Raw genomic sequence first — 21,741 nt, 5'->3', positions numbered from 1 at the left:
TATACTGTGAGCCCGGACATGTAGTAGTCTATTATACTGTGAGCTAGGACGGCTACTACTTGTTGTCTATAGGAAGCTCAAAATTCTTGAATATTGGTTAAAGCTGAAGGCTACAAATAATTGTATTTTAAAAACATGCTTTGACGAAAGTGTAGCATCTAATAAGAGCTGGATATTGAGTTTTCAAGCCGAGCTGAACAAATTAGGATTAAATTATTTGTGGAATTCCGATTGTAGTGGCTGGCGTTCAGTGTAATTAAAGAAAGATTTTACGATTTTTATCAACAGGAGTCTTTTTCTTACATTCTAAATTCTAAAATAGAGGTAAGTTATATAAGTTATCATATTATTGATAAATTGTCTTTACAATTCTATTTGTAGTTGTGTCATTGTTTGTCATTATTACTTTGAATATATTTGTGGTATTTAGCTATACGCGTTCTAATGTAACGAAAATCAGCCTTCCGTGTAATTTTGAGCGGATGTGATGTAAGGTGATGTAAACCTGTTTGTCCAGTACGTAACATTCCTAGTGTTGAATGTAGGGTAGTTTACCTGGCGCACTGGTCACGTTGAACAGAGCGGCCAGAGCGAACACATCTTATCCTGACACCTATATGTACCAACAGTACTAGCCAGCATAGGAATTGAAAGAGGTAGCGGGCACTAGAGCCAAAAGCAATAAACGTAAGTACCCGTGTATAAATATTCGGAGTGGCTATATATATATAGCTATTGACACTCGGGCTAGATAACGAAAATACAGTATGCCGGGTAGCGGATTCCGGAAAGTTTTTATGCGGCGTGAGTAATAGTGTGTTGGCGGTTGTGTGTATCTGGATAGGGCTAACAACGAGAAAATAAGCTTATAGTATCTATTGAATAATATATTTAATTAACGTAATATTTTTGTTTAAAAGTAAAGTTAATATTTTGAAGTCTTTGTAAATTTAGAAATCGGGCGTGGTCAATTAAGTAGACAAGTGATTTCGAAGAACCAAGATTTTAATATGTATTGTTTCCTTTGTATAGTATTCACTGAACGAGCAAGACTGAGGACTCGGCGGACTTTGTCCGAGAAAACCCTCTTCACATTGGAGAGGTTGGTATTTTATATATTTGTAATTATGCTGTATAATTAGGTAAAGTGTAAACTGTAATGTCAGTTTGTAAAATACGTATTCCACTATTGTAACTTATGTAACTGGCTACGGCCAGGTAGTTGTTTGACATGTCTTAGCTTATGTGATTGTATGAATGTTTCAATATGTATAGTAATAGGATGTATTTTATGTTACAGGTTTTTTTACAAGTAATCAACTTAACTAAAAGAAAAGAACCCGGAGTTGTCTTGTATCGCGGATAAAGACGACTATTACATAGTTGTGTAAGTCTATAGATGAGCAGAACAAAAACACATAGCTAGATATAGGTTAATCACACACAATCTTGCAAAGAACCTGTGCATTATGTCAAATGAACAATGTCAGGAATTTCATTTTATTCTCAAATGTAATTTTTATGACAATCTTTGAAGTACATGTACTAAGCGATATAATTATACAATTACTAAGTGTTCAAAATGTAACCGAATTGAGTAAATTGGGGAAAATTCTTTATTTAGCGACAAAACAACGAAATAACGCTATATGGTTGTGTATGTTACAGTCTGTTCCACAATGCTCGTATGAAACTACTTCCATAATTTTAATATACCATTGAATTTTCTATTATTACTTTAGTAACCACATGCATACATTGTATGTGTAAATTATATTTCATTTCCAGATCACACTGTGCATCAACGTAATACGCTGTGCTCTAATATATTGTATGACGTAGATCATTGATGTTATAGATCGTTATAATGCATCTAACTATATTATACTGCGCTATCAGTACGTGATATCATATTATAATATATTATACAACATTGTATACAACTCTACGGTTACGATGTGTGATATTAACTTGTGACTTGCTATATTATTATGTATTTAAAGTAATATGTTGTATTGTTATGATGTGTGTTGTTGCATCTAACTGAATTAGAATATTATGTATATAATTATAATATGAAGTAAGATCAAAGTGCATGTATATATATGTTAGGCTAGTCTTCATAGTGTACCTGTCTAATATTGTGTATGTCATTGTATTGTTTTGTAAATACTTATATTAACTGATGTCTTTTCTCCTCCGATGTGTTGAAAAACACAAGGAAATAGAGAATCTGAATCTACATGTATCTCTGACCAATGTTACAGGCAATAGAGAATACACCACCGTGATGACGCGATAGTCAATACAGCTCATTTCATTTCTATATTTGTATATAGTTCTTGTTTTCATTTCTATATTTGTATATAGTTCTTGTTTTCATTTGTATATAACATAATTAGTACTCAACAGTATTCAAGATAGAGTTGGCATGTACCTTTCAATACTTTTACTAGCTGGTATATTCCCTCTGCCTATGTTTTCTTTCTATTCACAGCTGCTTGAGACGTAAAACTACTCTGGAGAGGTAAGAGGGTACGGGGTGAAGCAGATAGGATCGACACGTATGAAATGTGTGTAGGTCAAGTTGCCTCGAGACCTGATAAGTTTGAATCGTGTATAGATGAATACGTCCAATCTCAGCCGTGACCCTGAGTGGGTCCACAGTGCCTTCCTTACTAATTCAGAAAAAGCAACATTTTGATATCTTCAACTAACGTGCTTTCTGTCGTGCCAATATTGTGCGTTAACGTTCATTCATTAAGGTTAGATTATTCCAAAAGTTGTTTTTGGTTGGTTTTACATTAAACGTAGGTCGATAAACGTAGACAAGTCGTAAACAGAAATTTATTTTGATTGGACATTTATCGTGTTTGCATTGTGACGATACACTGTACAAGTGAGGGAACGTTGTAATTAGATCATACCGTGCGTGAAAGAAGATCCAAGCTCTTCATTATTATAGGTGAAGGGGTCATTATTCAATATGGGTTTTAAGGGTATGCGTGCTATTAATGATGACATAACTATAGGCCAATCAAAGGCGATTTACTCTCTATCCTCTGAAACAAACAAAAACACATACAGGGGTGTTGGCCATCTTTGAAGGCGAAGACGTTCCCCAAATAACAAGGCGCTGCTTCCTTCAAAAGTCACTTGGTGCAATACTTAATAATATGTTACTTCTTATCTAAGGATAATCTCCTATAAAGAAAGTTCATTTGAAATTTTCTAAACATGCATCAGAAATTGGGAAAGAGAAGTAAATGTAACCATTAGGGCAGCGCTCGGGCGATGCCGTAATAGGGTTCACGCCACTCGATAATGCTATTATGCTATTATTATTGTTAGGTGAGCCAAACATGAGGGTATGCCTTTTCAATTATCTCCTTACTTCAAAGGTTCACGTAGGCTGAAGACGTTTCGGGTCAATGCTCCCATTGACAGCATTGATTTAAAACTGTTGATAACATTCAGATAGGGACCAATGTTGTTTTTTTCTTTCTTTTTTCGAGACTCATAAACAGAAAATAATTACAGTACCTTATTAGCTAAGATGTAGATACACTTCTTTGTTTGAAATGAAACATGCTCTCTAGATAGGAGACCTGCACTGCGGCTTGTATGTTACGTTTTAGTTTACTCTATGACATCCTGCAAACATTATGGACCGTAACGCGATATTGGCAATTACAACACATGCGATCCTTTGATAACGTCACAAAAGAACGCTGTGTCTTAATGTACTAGATATGAAATGATATCGGGTAATTATCAAGATTAAATGACAAAACAGGCCCTTACTTGTAAATGGTTATAGTGTTATGTGAAAAACATATTAATTTACATTAAGAATGTACTTATGAAGTTGACGTATAGACCTATATAAACTAGCCGTCAATTTATGTAAAATTAGGTTGTCACATTTCTTATCATTTGCAATGAATTCACAGACAGGATGCATGATACACCAATGTCAATCAAATTTGATTGGAAAACGATTATAAGTGTCAATTCACACGTGATGTCAGGGGCACGCAACTACTATCTATATTGATCTGTTAAGACTTTCAGTAATAATGTACCAAGCCACTGAAAGTCTAACGAGATCAATATTAACAGTAGTTGCGTGCCCCTGTGCGTGATGGGTATCGCTGGTATCAGCTGGCATATTTTTGTGCTTAGAAAAAATATTGACGCATATCATAATGTTTTATAATGGTTAAATCAACGCTGATTATGCGAGCTATTGAACTGCAATGCTACCACAGTATGCAAGCGTGAAATCTTACCTTTAACTTTGGTCAATCACTCTGAACACTGATAAAATTAATATTAATTGAATAACGTGGTGCAAAAAAAATATATATCGGTATAAACATCTTCTAAACATGCATCAGAAATTGGGAAAGAGAAGTAAATGTAACCATTAGGGCAGCGCTCGGGCGATGCCGTAATAGGGTTTACGCCACTCGTTAAATCAACGCTGATTATGCGAGCTATTGAACTGCAATGCTACCACAGTATGCAAGCGTGAAATCTTACCTTTAACTTTAGTCAATCACTCTGAACACTGATACTTTGCTGAAATTTACTCTCACTCAGATGATAGTGTTTGTGACAGTGATAGTTTTTACGGTTGAGGAAATTAAATGTTGTTGTAAAAGTCTTCCTCATGGAAAGGCACCCGGTGTAGAGTCACTTGTTTATGAAAACCTTATATATGCCTGCGACTCTCTATTTAACTGCTTATGCACATTGTTTAATGCTTTTGCAAAATTAGAATATGTACCAACTTTTCTTAAACAAGGCTTGATATGCACGTTATATAAAGGTCATAACAAACCTAAGAATGCCCCAAATAGCTATAGAGCAATCTCGCTTTTTTCAGTCATATAAAAGTTTATGAAAAACTGTTACTGACAAGATTAGAAAATTCAGAACTTTTTTGCGTGAATCCATTACAACATGGATTCCAAAAACAAGTTAGTAGTACCATGACTTCATATATTGTGCATGAAGCCATTGAGTATGCCAGTGAACATGATAGCAAGTTGTTTACATGTTTCTTAGACGCTTCAAAAGCTTTTGACTGTGTGTGGCATGACGGTCTGTTTCTCAAACTCGCACGTTTGGGTTTCAGTCGGAAATATGTATTTGTAATTATGTCCTTGTATAAAGATATGTTTAGTGTTGTTATTCATCAGAACTTTGTATCGAAAATGTTCAAGATATGCCAGTGAACCCGTCAGGGTAGTATTATCTCCCCTTGGTTATATTCTGTTTATATTAATGATCTCCTGAATGATCTTTGTGATTCTCAATATTCCTTGAGTATTTGTGATATCAACATTACTTGCCCAACACAGGCAGACGATATATGTCTTCTTGCTTTTTCTAAACACAATTTAGTTTTGTATTATAATTTGTATTCTAACATGCATATATGTTATAAGTATAGCTGTAAATGGAGGTTTAGATACAACCCCTCCAAATCAGTAATTATTGTTTTTAACGAACGAACTAGTAACCACTCACAGTCGAACCGTAGGTGGCACTTAGGCGACAGTGACGTCACTGAATGTACAAATGTTAAACATGTTGGGATTAGTATAAACATGTTTAAACCAGGTCTCCCTGATGTCGATGAAGTTATCCACAAACTACGTGGTCAATGTTTTGCTCTTTTGAATTGTAATCTATTCCGCCCCAGCATCAACCCTTTAACAGGAGTGAAACTAGACCTCTCTATTGTTCTCCCTCGAAGCATATTTGGCTGTGAGTTGTGGTACTCACTTACAAACTCAGATTGGCGTCGTCTGGAATCAGTACATTACTTGTGTGCCAAACTAATTTAAAATTTCCCACTGAGGACCAGATCTGACATCGCATTAGGTATGCTTGGTTTATCATCGCTTCATTTACATGTAGATCAATGTAAGCTTCGCTTTTTTGCGGCATTATGTAGAACCAAAACTAATTGTACATCTAAACAGCTGTTTTTATTGCGATTGTATCAAAATCGCCTTGGTGTAAATAAAAAAGGGTTTTATTGTTGATGCAGTTGACTAACTGTATAAGTACAACTTCAATGACTTTTTAAAAGATTTTTTTAAGTCGGGTAATTTTCCTCCAAAGTTACGTTGGAAACATCTTGTTAAAAATGTTCTTCTTTGTAAAGAATCAGAAGACTGGAAAACTCGTTTAAATCATTCGTCTTATTTTTCGAGATTCAAAAATCTTCATCCTGAAACGACACCTTCAGTGATCTGGTACTTTTCAAAATGTCATCCTTCTTTTATTGGAATTTGCAAAACTGTTTCCAAAATGTGGATTGCTCCACCTGATTGCGAACTATTTTGCGCTAATTGCAAGAGTACTTTTGAAGACGCAGCCGCCCATTGTTTGTTAGACTGCGGCGAATTAGAATTAGCAAATTTGCGGTATACACTTTTGACGAATTTTGTAAATAAATGTCCTGTGTGTGTTTATGTGTCTTTCGACCAGTCAGACAGAGAAGTCCAGGTGGCTACTCTGCTGGGTGCTCCAAGCGATGTTAATTGTGATACTCTTAATGACGATGTTAAATCGCTCACGTCTTTTATCAAAGATTGCCTAATATTTGCAGAAAAATCTAGCTAATTTTGTAGCAGTCATTGCAATGAGTCTTCCTTTAACCACTTTTCATTGACTTATAACGTGTCTTTACATTTTTTCAAGATGTGATTATGAAATGATATTAATATCAATTGTATCTCAATTTTTGTCTGCACCAATTTTTTTTTATGTCACTTTGACCCACCGTTCTCATCCACATTTTACTCTTCATTATTTTGGAGGAAATAAAGATATGAATGAATGAATATTTTATGCTCACACAGAGTATATTTTATACTCACATAGTGTATATAGTGCAGACCCTCTCTTCCTTCATACGAATTAGTTCTCTAATTGGTAAATAATCTGGCATTTGGATAAAGTAAAAATACAGCAGGGTTCGTGTTCTCGGTGGGTAATGGGAGTCGTCCTGACGTGTGCATGTCTTGCTGCTGTTTTTGGATGAACTTTTATGTGTTGTTTCCAGGGTTTTTATGAATCAGAACCCTAGCATCAGTGACCTCGAGCTGCTAGCTGCCACCGTACATGTTGATTTCGGGATCAGTACTACAGAGGGAATCAAGTGATTTTCTGTGCAATTTACAGCACTTCCTTTTGCAGAAAATCACTAGAAGTATGGTACTGTAGCAGAGTTATCGTTTTTCGTACTGCAAAAGTAATAACAAGTTAAGAAAAAGGAAGACAGATCTGTATGTTCTATCATCTTAACATGCTTAACGATCAACCGACATCGGAAAGATCGTAGGGCCAACAAAGTTCAACAACATGTTGTAAAAACCAAATAACATCATGCAAGACAGTCGTAAATACTCTCCCATGGAAGTGTGTAACTCATCTAAGTGGATACGATGAGTTATATCTCCTGGAACCGACCGACAGCTTTCAGACATTCGTTTTATGGGGATACGTATGTTGCTGCTTAAATATAGACTGACGACTTACTCTATCACATGTTTATTATCACCAATCATCGTGACATGTGTTTGTTGAAACGGTGTTTTACGCTGCGTCGTACAGATCCTTCTATGGTTTAACATATTTCTAGATGGCTTTTTATTCTTGAACATTGAAATCGTTTTTAACAAAAATGCATATATACAGAGGTGTTTTAAACACTACACTAGAGCTGCATTTTGCATAAATCTTCGTTTGCTGTATATAACACCTTGCCTTGGTTATCTTAAAGCAGGCATTGTAGTTGGCAACAATACATTCCACGCATTCAAAAGAAAGCTCGTATTTATTTCTGCCCGCAAACAAAGGTCTTTTATCTGTTTATACCAAATAGTTTAGCCGAACGATGTCGGTAAGTTTATGTTACCTGTGAGGTTTATAAACCGTCATTGTTTTTGAACATTGACAGAGACATAGGAGGGACGTTCCGAGCCACATACACCAGGTTTGATTTTTAGTTCTGTTTGTCCTTTTTTTAATAGTCAGGAAGCAAAATTGCGTCAGACACGGTTCGCTCGTTTAACGTTCAAAGCGGTAATGGCTCCAAGGAATTCTAGTGGTAGTAAGCTGTTACCTGAATCACCATGTTTCCATCTAATGTACAAGGGTACATGAAGCCAAGGTACGCCATAGTGGGCATTTCGTGCTACCACTGCATGGCATTGTACGGGTATCGATTGAAAGCGGTCAGCATTACATCTTAGGGGCATGGCTACTGGTTCCTTAATGTATCAATGGAGGAAACATGNGAAAAATGAAACGGCATTTTTTTTTTTTTTTTTTTTTGCTTTTGCTTTTGCGAGATGACGAAATACCAAGATGGCATCTCAAAGTACAAATTATCTGGTTTTACTATTGTGCACAAATGAACTGTTCATGAAGTCTACCTGTATGGGTCAGTATTAAATCTGACATGATCTTTAAAAATAAACGTCAAACAAACAGGACACCATCGAATATCAACAGGACACCATCCAATATCAACAGGACCATCTAATGTCAACAGGACATCATCCAATGTAAACAGGACACCATCGAATGTCAACAGGACACCACCCACTGTCAACTGGACATCATCCAATGTCAACTTGACATCATCCAATGTCAAAAGGACATCATCCCATGTCAAAAGGGCACCATCAAATATCAACAGGACACCATCTAATTCCAACAGGATTTCATCCAATGTCAACAGGACACCATTAAATATCAACAGGACACCATCTAATGTCAACAGGACAACTTCTTATATCAACAGGACACCATCCAATGTCATCAGAACAGCATCCAATGTCAACAGGATACCATCAAATATCAACAGGACACCATCTAATGTCAACAGGAAAACATCTGATTATATCAACAGGACACCATCTGATGTCAACAGGATTTCATCCAATGTCAACAGGACACCATCCAATGTCGATTGGACACCATCAAATGTCATCAGGACACCATCCAATGTCAACAAGACACCATCCAATGTCAACAGCACACCATCCAATGTCAACAGCACAACATCTGATTATATCAACAGGACACCATCCAATGTCATCAGGACAGCATCCAATATCAACAGGACACCATCCAATGTCAACAAGACACCATCCAATGTCAACAGCACACCATCTAAAGTCAACAGGACAGCATCTGATTATATCAACAGGACCCCATCCAATGTTATCAGGACCCCATCCAATATCAACAGGACACCATCTAATGTCAACAAGACACCATCCAATGTCAACAGCACACCATCTAAAGTCAACAGGACAGCATCTGATTATATCAACAGGACACCATCCAATGTTATCAGGACACCATCCAATATCAACAGGACACCATCCAATGTCATCAGGACAGCATCCAATATCAACAGGACACCATCCAATGTCAACAGGACACCATCCAATGTCAACAGGAAGACATCTGATTATATCACCAGGACACCATCCAATGTTATCAGGACACCATCCAATATCAACAGGACACCATCTAATGTCAACAAGACACCATCCAATGTCAACTGGACACCATCCAATGTCAACAGGAAGACATCTGATTATATCAACAGGACACCATCCAATGTCATCAAGATTTCATCCAATGTCAACTCGACACCATCCAATGTCATCAGGACAACATCAAATATCATCAGGACACCATCCAATGTCATCAGGACACCATCCAATGTCATCAGGACACCATCCAATGTAAACAAGACACCATCCAATGTCAACTGGACACCATCCAATGTCAAAAGGACATCATCCCTTGTCAACAGGGCACCATTAAATGTCAACATAATACCATATAACATCAACTGGACATCATCCCATGTAAACAGGACAATACCCAATGTCAACAGGACACCATCCAATGTAAACAGGACATCATCCAAAGTCAACTGGACATCATCCCATGTCAAAAGGACATCATCCCTTGTCAACAGGGCACCATTTAATGTCAACATAATACCATCTAATGTCAACAGGACATCATCCAATATCAACAGGACACCATTTAATGTCAACAGGACACCATCTTATATCAACAGGACACCATTTAATGTCAACAAGGCACTATTTAATAGAAACAGGACATCATCCAATGTCAACAGCACACCATTTAATGTCAACATTATACCATCTTATGTCAACAGAACACCATCTTATATCAACAGGACACCATTTAATATCAACAAGGCACTATTTAATGGAAACAGGACATCATCCAATGTCAACAGCACACCATTTAATGTCAATAAGGCACTATTTAATAGAAACAGGACATCATCCAATGTCAACAGCACACCATGTAATGTCAACAGGACACCATCTTATATCAACAGGACAACATTTAATGTCAACAGGACACCATCCGATGTCAACAGGACACCATCAAATATCAACAGGACACCATCAAATATCAACAGGACACCATCTAATGTCAACAGGACAACATCTTATGTCAACAGGACACCATCCAATGTCATCAGGACTGCATCCAATGTCAACAGCATACCATCAAATATCAACAGGACACCATCTAATGTCAACAGGAAAACATCTGATTATATCAACAGGACACCATCCAATGTCAACTGAACACCATCCAATGTCATCAGGACACCATCAAATGTCAACAAGACACCATCCAATGTCAACTGGACACTATCCAATATCACAGGACACCATCCAATGTCATCAGGAGACCATATAATGTCAACAGGACACCACCCAATGTCAACAAGACACCATCTAATGTCAACAGGACACCATCCGATGTCACCTAGACACCATCCAATGTCACCTAGACACCATCCAATGTCAACTTGACACCATCTAATGTCAACAGGACACCATCCGGTGTCATCAGGACACCATCCAATATCAACAGGACACCATCCAATGTCATCAGGACCCCATCCAATGTCAACAAGACACCATCCAATGTCAAATGGACACCATTCAATGTCAACAAGACACCATCCAATAGCAACAAGACACCATCCAATGTCAACTTGACACCATCCAATGTCAACAGGACACCATCCAATGTCATCAGGACACCATTCAATGTCAACAAGACACCACCCAATAGCAACAAGACACCATCCAATGTCAACAGGAAACCATCTAAGATCAACAGGACACCATCCAATGTCATTAGGATCATCTAGAATCAACAGGACACCATCCAATGTCATCAGGAAACCATCTAATATCAACAGGACACCATCCCATGTCATCAGGAAACCATCTAATATCAACAGGACACCATCCCATGTCATCAGGAAACCATCTAATATCAACAGGACACCATCCCATGTCATCAGGAAACCATCTAATATCAACAAGACACCAGCCAATGTCAACAGGAAACCATCTAATATCAACAGGACACCATCCCATGTCATCAGGAAACCATCTAATATCAACAAGACACCAGCCAATGTCAACAGGAAACCATCTAATATCAACAGGACACCATCCCATGTCATCAGGAAACCATCTAATATCAACAAGACCCCATCCAATGTCAACAGGAAACCATCTAAGATCAACAGGACACCATCCAATGTCATTAGGACCATCTAGTATCAACAGGACACCATGTCAACAAGACACCATCCAATGTCAAACGGACACCATTCAATGTCAACAAGACACCACCCAATAGCAACAAGACACCATCCAATGTCAACTTGACCCCACCCAATGTCAACAGGACACCATCCAATGTCAACAAGACACCATCTAATATCAACAGGAAACCATCTAATGTCAACAGAACAACATTTGATTATATCAACAGGACACCGTCCAATGTCATCAGGACAATCTTATATCAACAGGACAACATCTGATATCAACAGGACACCATCCAATGTCATTAGGATAATCTAGTATCAACAGGACACCATCCAATGTCATTAGGACCATCTAGTATCAACAGGACACCATGTCAACAAGACACCATCCAATGTCAAATGGACACCATTCAATGTCAACAAGACATCATCCAATAGCAACAAGACACCATCCAATGTCAACAGGAAACCATCTAATATCAACAGGACACCATCCAATGTCATTAGGATCATCTAGTATCAACAGGACACCATCCAATGTCATTAGGATCATCTAGTATCAACAGGACCCCATCCAATGTCATCAGGAAAGCATCCAATATCAACAGGACCCCACCCAATGTCAACTAGACACCATCCAATGTCAACTGGACCCCATCCAATGTCATCAGGACACCATCCAATGTCAACTGGACACTATCCAATGTCAACAAGACACCAACCAATGTCAACAAGGCACCATCTAATACCAACAGGACACCATCCAATGTCAGCAGGACACCATCCAATGTCAACTGACCACCATCCAATGTCAACAAGACCCCATCCAATGTCAACAATACACCATCCATTCCAACAGGATTTCATCCAATGTCAACAGGACACGACACCATCCGATGTCAACAGGACACCATCAAATATCAACAGGACACCTTCTAATGTCAACAGGAAAACGTCTGATTATATCAACAGGACATCAGATGGTGTCCTGTTGATATAATCAGATGTTTTCCTGTTGACATTAGATGGTGTCAAGTTGACATTGGATGGTGCCTTGTTGACATTGGTTGGTGTCTTGTTGACATTGGATAGTGTCCAGTTGACATTGGATGGGGTCTTGTTGATATTAAATGGTCTCCTGATGACATTGGATGGTGTGCTGTTGATATTAGACGGTTTCCTGATGTCATTGGATGGTGTCCTGTTGATAAAAGATTTTGTCCTGTTGATTTAAGATTGTCCTGATGACATTTGACGGTGTCCTGTTGATATAATCAGACGTTTTCCTGTTGACATTAGAAGGTGTCCTGTTGATATTTGATGGTGTCCTGTTGATATTAGATGGTGCCTTATTGACATTGGATGGTGTATTGTTGATATTGGATGGTGTCCTGTTGATATCAGATGTTGTCCTGTTTATATACGATTGTCCTGATGACATTGGACGGTGTCCTGTTGACATAATCAAATGTTGTTCTGTTGACATTAGATGGTTTCCTGTTGATATTAGATGGTGCCTTATTGACATTGGATGGTGTATTGTCAACAAGGCACCATCTACAGGACACCATCCAATGTCTTCAGGACACCATCCAATATCACCAGGACACCATCCAATGTCATTAGGATAATCTAGTATCAACAGGACACCATCAAATGTCAACAGGAAACCATCTAATATCAATACCATCAAATATCAACAGGACACCTTCTAATGTCAACAGGAAAACGTCTGATTATATCAACAGGACATCAGATGGTGTCCTGTTGATATAATCAGATGTCTTCCGGTTGACATTGGATGGTGTCCAGTTGACATTTGATGGTGTCTTATTGCCATTGGATGGTGTATTGTTGACAATATTGTGTCCTGTTGATATTAGATGGGTTTCTGTTGACATTGTTCTGTTCTGTGGACATTGGATGGGGTCCTGTTGATATTGGATGGTGTCCTGTTGATATCAGATGTTGTCCTGTTTATATACGATTGTCCTGATGACATTGGACGGTGTCCTGTTGACATAATCAAATGTTGTTCTGTTGACATTAGATGGTTTCCTGTTGATATTAGATGGTGCCTTATTGACATTGGATGGTGTATTGTCAACAAGGCACCATCTACAGGACACCATCCAATGTCTTCAGGACACCATCCAATATCACCAGGACACCATCCAATGTCATTAGGACCATCTAGTATCAACAGGACACCATCAAATGTCAACTGGACACCATCAAATGTCAACAGGACACCATCCAATAACATTAGGATCATCTAGTATCATGGACACCATCCAATGTCAACAGGACCCCATCCAATGTCCACAGAACAGAACAATGTCAACAGAAACCCATCTAATATCAACAGGACACAATCCAATGTCATCAGGAAACCATTTAATATCATCAGGACACCATCCAATGTCAACAGGGCACCATCTAATATCAACAGGACTCCATCCAATGTCATGAGGATCATCTAGTATCAACAGGTCACCATCCAATGTCATCAGGAAACCGTCTAAGTTCAACAGTACACCATCCAATGTCATCATGACACCATCCAATATCAACAGGACACCATCCGATGTCATCAGGAAACCATCTAATATCAACAAGACAGGACAACATCTTATGTCAACAGGACACCATACAATGTCATCAGGACTGCATCCAATGTCAACAAGACACCAACCAATGTCAACAAGGCACCATCTAATACCAACAGGACACCATCCAATGTCAGCAGGACACCATCCAATGTCATTAGGATAATCTAGTATCAACAGGACACCATCCAATGCCATCAGGACCCCATCCAATGTCAACTGGACACCAGCCAATGTCAACAGGAAACCATCTATCATCAACACGACACCATCCAATGTCATCAGGAAACCATTTAATATCAGCAAGACACCATCCAATGTCAACAGGAAACCATCTATCATCAACAGGACACCATCCAATGTCATCAGGAAACCGTCTAATATCAACAGGACACCATCCAATGTCATCAGGACACCATCCAATATCAACAGGACACCATCCAATGTCCACAGAACAGAACCCTATGTTATAAGTAAACCATAAATATACGACTACTATGAGAGTATATGGGACAGAGCGTCTGATTATCTGCTTTTATCTCCTGAAGTTCTTGCAGTATAACCTTATCATCAGGATAAACATATCAAACCATTTCTGGGGGAAAAAGGTCCACCTCCTGTTTCTTTAAGGATTGGACAATCTGTTTTGGAGATCAGAAAATCTTCGTTTCTGGAAAAAAAAAATATATCAGTATAGCTAATAGTGTTCTGTTTTTGTTCCAACGAGTATAGTTTCGATGTAATTTTGTTTTTGGGTAGCATAATTGACCAATTTGGAAATAAAAAGACCTGAGTAGATCGTCAACAATACCACGTAAAACATTCTGACAATAAAACAATGGCATTGTTCCCTAAAAAGAATTTTAGAAAAGAATGTTTGTCATCTTTCCACAGACAAAGCATTCCCTTCGTATCGCTAAGTAAATATTTATAACCAATTTTAAATCACGAGTCTTTGCTTCTTAATGAGGGATTAATAATTAGATCGTTACGCCAAATGAATGAATTGCTATACATGTACAGATATAGGGAATCAGGCTGTTTTTAATTGTACGCACTGATATATAATTGTATAAGTTTGCATGTATGACCAAAATAGTCTCGAATAACATGTATTTACTTGCTTACACGGTTACGCTATTGGCGCATTTACACTTAAACGTTATCAATGTAAGAAATAACGATCAATTTGACAAATTGATTTAGCTACTCTTTTTATAGTACCTGATTATAATTGTTTAAGAGCCTATTAGCCTCTCATCTCCATCCAGATAGCTTCCTTTATTTTGCGCCTTAATTGTGTTATCTAAGGCTCCGACTGCTTCTTTTCCTTTTCAATTTGGGTATATTTCCTTCCCTCTGTAATTCCATGTCTGTAGTGTGTTTGCCAAGTCAGACCCCAAACCGACTTCCAGTTTCTCCACGATAAGAAAAGTCGCAACTCTAATACCAGAGTTTGTAATCAGTGTGAAATGGGTTTAATTTGGTTGCTCTTATCATTGAACATTCTCAGGTGCTATTTCCTTTAATTGGAATGTTCAGAATCTATTTGGTACCTGAGAATAGACCAAAAAAAATGTATTTTCAAGTGCCAAAATATTGCTCGAAATCTGTCGGATCCCATCTTTAGGGAGCTGGTCGGGGAAAAAAATACAAAATAAATGGGTCTAAATGCGTTCTCTGGCCTTCCAAAAGTTATACCACGGCAATATGATGGTCGAGTTCTGCTTGCAATCTCCAGTTTTGACCACTGAAATCTCGGGACAGCCCCGCGTAAATTTGGCGCAGATCTATTTATATACACTTGTATGTCACGTGGTTGCTTCGAAAGTGAGGCAGTGAAGATAACAACAATAGCACACCGTCATGTGCCATGTCGGACTCAACTGGCGGACAAGACAGCAATACTACCATACGTAAATAATTGTTTTCAAAGGTCATGTATGATGCAAGTGTAATATTCCTATCTATATGTTGTTGTTATATATAACGGTATTGATACCTCGTGCCTGTCATGACTTTTGCATGCATCTTTTTCTTTCGTCGCGATGTTTACATTTGGCCTTGTTGGTGAGGCACGTGCGGTAAAATTACATCACTGATCTGGGTCAATTGAGAGTTTTAGACTGTCAGGTGACGATTTAGGATTTCTTTAATATCATTATAATTTTTACTCTTAGGGAGTGAATTTCAGCAAAATTTGTATCGGTATATTTCATAAGAAGGTATTTTAAACATGTGTATGCCATTTTAGCAAATATGACATTTTTTCCCCGACGAGCCCCTTTCATATAGTTATGTGAATATCAACCGGTAAATGTTTGAATAAAAGAGATGACGTTTTAATTTTTTATTTTCATGAATTAGGTTTCAGGTATTGGATTGATAATTGAGTACCACATTGATGTGTATTATTGTTATTAGGCCTTGAATTGTACAAACACTCCTCGGCCACTCCTCGGACTCGCCTCTTTGTGTAATTTGAAAGGAATGTGTGTAAACGGGGCGTTTTGGTATATACTTGACACTGTATTCATGGTTTAAATCAACCGATAATCAAAAACCATGTTGCTACCTTTTTACAGATTGCAATAGTCGCACGATCGATTAGAGTGACGTGGCCTTGTTTATTGACTCTATTTTGTGAAAAGGAGCTCTGAACTACACTTTTTGTCATTGTTAATGCTGCGACATACATATCTCAATTTGTAAAGTAATTGAATAAATGGTTCACGCCACCTTGGTAAGTTATAATAGATATGTGTGTGTGTGTGTGCTATTTAACACTTTAGTTAGGGGTGTTGTCAAGAACTTCGACATTGTGTTGGTGACTTGTACAAACAGCAAGCGACACTGGCAGAAATACTACAATTTTGATTATACATGTACTGCAATAGAAAGCAATAATAAGGGACTAGGCTCTGTCGTTTATTACAGATCTCTGCTGCTGCTGCTGAAGTGCAACGATAAACATGCGAACACGAAGTCGGTTCATAATCCTTCTTACAACAGCTGTTCTTCTACTGTTTATTTTGTATTGTGGTAAGTATGGTGGAAACAACACAATTCAGTGATATTGACACCCGCGATATTATTCAGTTATATTGACACCCTCGATATTTGTATGTGATATTGACATCCGCGATATCATTCAGTCATATTAACACCCGCGATATTATTCAGTTATATTGACACCCTCGATATTTGTATGTGATATTGACATCCGCGATATCATAGAGTTATATTGACACCCGCGATATTATTCAGTGATATTGACATCCGCGATATCATTCAGTCATATTAACACCCGCAATATTTTTTCAGATATATTGACATTCGCGATACTATTATGTGATATCGACACCCGCGATATCATTCAGTTATATTGACACCTGCGATATGCTGAAGCGTATATCACTTAGTAAAAGGTATGTCAGTAGTATTATACAACCCTACAATAAAACGTAATGGTTATACTGTTTTAAGGATTTCGTGGTGTTGCTTGTTCAAAGACATCGACATAGATGGAACGTAATGGAAGTCAAGATATTAAATATTAGAAAAATTACAATCACTTATGGTAAATGGAACATTTACATCATTTTGTATGTTGTTTGTTTCAGAAATCTTTCAATCAGGAGTGGAAACCAGTTTTCGTAGTATAACCAGACCTGGTTCACTTAATATACGTGCAGCCGATTCCGGTAATTATATAAAATAGCCTATGTTTTTTTTTCATTGGGTCTTTCGTTTATACTGTTTGTTTACTGATATGTATAAGGAGAGAGAAACATAGGGTGTGTGGGTGGGGGTGGGGGGAGGGAGGAAAAATGAAGATGACACATTATATATATATAATTTACTACAGATACTAATAAATATTCATTGAACCAAATCTTTTAATTTTCAACTTTTTATAATCTAATATTTTCAATGGAATGTTTTACTATACACTGTTTATCTAAAATGTCTGCCGACCCTTATGTTACATCGTTATCATGTCCAATTGGCTTTTACTACAATAACTTTCGTTATACAAATATTGTAATACAGTTGTCTTTAAAAATAAAACTTTTGACTTTGATGATATTTCATTATAAAACATTTGTGTTCTATACTATTCTACCAACACTGTCCTGTTTATGGTATAACCCCGTTGTCTTTTATCATCTGTGAGGTTATCTTAGGTGAAATTTACACATATTGAATATGAGACACATAATTAGTAGACTTCAGTCCATTCTTTCACCCATTTTTTGTAAAAAAAAATTCTGTTTTAATTTCATTACATCAATAATATCTTAACTAGAATTATACATTTGAATTGTGTATCTAAGAGGGAATGGATGAGGAGAAGTGAATTATTTTTAATCTAATTTCCATTACCCGCCTATTAAAGAGAAAATGTTGTCATCAATTTGTTTCAATTTTTCTTAATCTCTAATATATTTTGAATATTGCTTGGATGATAAGTTCGTAGTGCATGTTTTTTCTTACTGTCTATGATAAATGTGCTTACATGTACATATCAAAGACAATCTTAAGCATGCAACAGAAAGTTGTTACATGCAATATAGACTGTATCTTATTCATCCATTTTAACATGTATTTACATTGAATGCATCTATATCGTGATTCCTTATTTAAAATAATGATAATATATTTTCTGATATAAAAGTCTTGTCATACTGAGAGGAGAAGGTTTTTTTAAAGATGAATGCCCTCTGTAGGGCCCAAACCCTCTGCGGGATGTTACTACCAATGAAAGGAAAATTCACAATCAGTCGAAATCGTCACGTTTGACACATAACTAAGTGTATACGCCGTCCCTTTCGGTCGTATTGTATGGTATTGAAGTCTATTATGTACATGTACAATTATCGCCGAAAATAGCATTTTTTCAGATCAGGTTGTTTTTCTGTAAATAAGTGCTATTCCAGATATTAAACTTTAACCATTAATTCATAAATTATGATTTCCTTTGCTCTGAACTTTGATTGTATTTTTCATGTACATCTTTAGACAATAAGAAATGTGTTGACCACGTCAATTAAGGACATGCATACTTGTCTACAGCCCCCACCAACTCGATATTACAATACAACACGACCAAAAGTGACGGTGTATAATTTAGTTGTGTGACAAACGTGATTTTAAATTTTCCTTTTCTTTATAGTAACATCCCCGCAACCCCAACTTGTAAACAAAAGTCGAATGCATTTGATATGCACTGGCTTTACCCATGACACATGTCGAATGGTAGTTTCGAGACTCTACTGGTTGAGTAGGACTCTTAATATCATATTGTAAAATTTATCATTTCCTTGTTCGATATGAATGTCGTCGGGTCTTTTATGCTCATAAATATGTCTTTTGGTTTCGTAGTCACTACCTGATCCTTAATTTGAGGGCGTAGCTGTATTTAAATTTGACCAAGATTAACATGGCGGGTGTCGGCGGTGAAACAGGAGACATATACCTTTCCGGAATACCTTCTTAATGTTTTGCTCTAGTGCTATCTTTAGATTTCGGTTTGATATCTAGTTTTTTCACACTTCGGAATTTTCTTTGTGTTTTCTAGATTTGAAAATATATTAAATATCCCCGCGTGATGAACTAATCATTCGAGTACGTACTGTATGTAGGGTTTCTATCATATAAATACAAGTAGAATATAGACCAATGTAAGCAATGTAACCTTAATCTTAATCTTAACTTTCTTGCATAGAAAAGTTTATTATTCCTGGTTATTTTCGCTGTTAAGTGTATTGTGTCCGGACAGGAGGATTCAACTACATCCCAAACCTCTACTCAAAGTGGAGCAAAGTCCAAATCAGTTTTCATAGGAGCCGGTACACGAGTTTATATTCAGCATTATCAAAACAATAACAGGATATAACCAGATTTATACAGATTTGTTCATCACTAACAGTGTTTTCATCTGTCGTATGGCAAACAATGATATTGCGTCAATAAGTATTCATATGTTTTTCCTTTTTCTCGTACGGTTTACATGAAATATGTCGCTATGGCTGCTGTAACCTATTTGTTGTAATGTCATGAAGTGTTCCATCTTCCTCTTTTCGCTGTAGTCTACAATTATATTTCGGATCACTTTAAACGTGGATTTGTCATTCATTTAACCCTAAGTACCACTGCTGAGTACCAAATTGACGAAATTATCATATCATCAGTAAAAGATCACTGTTTGGTTTTCTGCACACAAAATGTTCAATTAGGTTCTTCCTTCGTATTTCCAGTAATTACTTTTACAAGCTGAAGTTCTAGTATCCAAACTAAGAAAGAGAACAAACATGTCTGTGATAAGATTGATAAAATGGAGTAACATGCACAGTAACGGGTCCTTGTCAATTACTGTAAACTAAGATTTTAGCGTTATCCTTATTTCAGCCCTTTTCATATTGCGCTAAATTGTAATGGCGCTTATCATGTTTATGTATATATAGTTATTTATCGCATACATTGTAAGCATGTCAATTCACCCATGCGCTAATTTTTGTAATTAGAACGCTAAGACTTGAGTCCGCTAAAATGAGTACGTTTACAGTAAGTTCTTTCATTTTAAATGTACATTATTTTATGACTTCAGACAATGCAGGTCCTGTTCCCGTCCTCATAGTAAGCTACATGAGGAGCGGATCATCCTTCACGGGTGACGTCATAGCGAGTTATCCCTCATCGTTCTACACATTTGAACCACTAAAATGGAGTATGCATAAATTAATCAAAAATTCTACAATTGAATTGATAAATGGAACAACCATATCAACGTAAGTATAACGGCAAAAATCAGTATAATCACATCCATTACATCCCGACTGTAATAACACGTTAGATTCATTGGATATATTTCAAAATCTGGCCCGATTGTCGTATACAATTTTGATTAAATAGAAGTATTGTTGTCTTTCTTATTTGATCGAGAGAGGTAACCTGGTGCAAAATATCCTTTCCCTTCTGAGCATAATTGTGCATGTATTAACTAAATCATAATAATAGATTATAACACATGTACAGAAAACAATGAGTAACACATGTACAGAAAACAGTGAGTCACACATGTAGAGGAAACAGTGAGTAACAAATGTACAGAAAACAGTGAGTAACACATGTAGAGGAAATAGTGAGTAACACATGTACAGAAAACAGTGAGTAACCCTTGTACAGAAAACATTGAGTAACGCATGTACAGAAAACAGTGAGTAACACATGAACAGAAAATAGTGAGTATCACATGTACAGAAAACAGAGAGTAACACATGTACAGAAAATAGAGAGTAACACATGTACAGAAAACAGAGAGTAACACATGTAGAGGAAACAGTGAGTAACACATATACAGAAAATAGTGAGTAACACATGTAGAGGAAATAGTGAGTAACACATGTACAGAAAACAGAGAGTAACACATGTACAGAAAACAGTGAGTATCACATGTACAGAAAG

At 37.0% G+C, this 21,741-nt stretch overlaps 2 protein-coding genes across 5 annotated transcripts in view; both read left to right on the top strand.

Moving 5' to 3' along the window:
* The first annotated feature begins 505 nt into the window (after window positions 1-505).
* LOC110461071 (carbohydrate sulfotransferase 5-like) overlaps window positions 506-21,741 on the top strand; it is a 28,937-nt gene continuing 7,701 nt past the window's right edge. Inside the window, exons 1-7 of one of the 4 annotated variants that reach the window (XM_021514352.1) lie at window positions 506-687; window positions 1,033-1,102; window positions 1,301-1,387; window positions 2,498-2,527; window positions 17,212-17,316; window positions 17,898-17,978; window positions 20,885-21,065. In XM_021514352.1, the coding sequence (XP_021370027.1) occupies window positions 17,247-17,316; window positions 17,898-17,978; window positions 20,885-21,065 (332 nt within the window). In that variant the 5' untranslated portion in view covers window positions 506-687; window positions 1,033-1,102; window positions 1,301-1,387; window positions 2,498-2,527; window positions 17,212-17,246. Of the gene's footprint in view, window positions 688-1,032; window positions 1,103-1,300; window positions 1,388-2,497; window positions 2,528-7,403; window positions 8,018-17,211; window positions 17,317-17,897; window positions 17,979-20,884; window positions 21,066-21,741 lie in introns of those variants that run through there. The other 3 variants (XM_021514355.1, XM_021514353.1, XM_021514354.1) reach the window with 3 other exon arrangements.
* Window positions 8,376-10,679, top strand: LOC110461072 (microtubule-associated protein mug164-like). Its single transcript, XM_021514356.1, has 2 exons — window positions 8,376-8,404; window positions 8,579-10,679. Exons 1-2 carry the CDS (start codon window positions 8,376-8,378, stop codon window positions 10,677-10,679), a joined length of 2,130 nt encoding a protein of 709 aa, XP_021370031.1.

Source organism: Mizuhopecten yessoensis, unplaced genomic scaffold (genome assembly GCF_002113885.1).
Source record: "Mizuhopecten yessoensis strain PY_sf001 unplaced genomic scaffold, ASM211388v2 scaffold10559, whole genome shotgun sequence".
NCBI classification, from domain to species: domain Eukaryota; kingdom Metazoa; phylum Mollusca; class Bivalvia; order Pectinida; family Pectinidae; genus Mizuhopecten; species Mizuhopecten yessoensis.
The sequence above is the reverse complement of the archived record's forward strand: the minus strand, read 5'-3'. Positions and strand labels throughout refer to the sequence as shown.

What these genes read in the sequence shown, in the direction of transcription:
- LOC110461072 (XM_021514356.1), top strand. Translation starts at nt 8,376, where the DNA reads ATGACGAAATACCAAGATGGCATCTCAAA. An exon ending in TACCAAGATGGCATCTCAAA is followed by an intron (nt 8,405 to 8,578) that starts GTACAAATTATC and finishes TAATGTCAACAG; the next exon opens with GACATCATCCAATGTAAACA.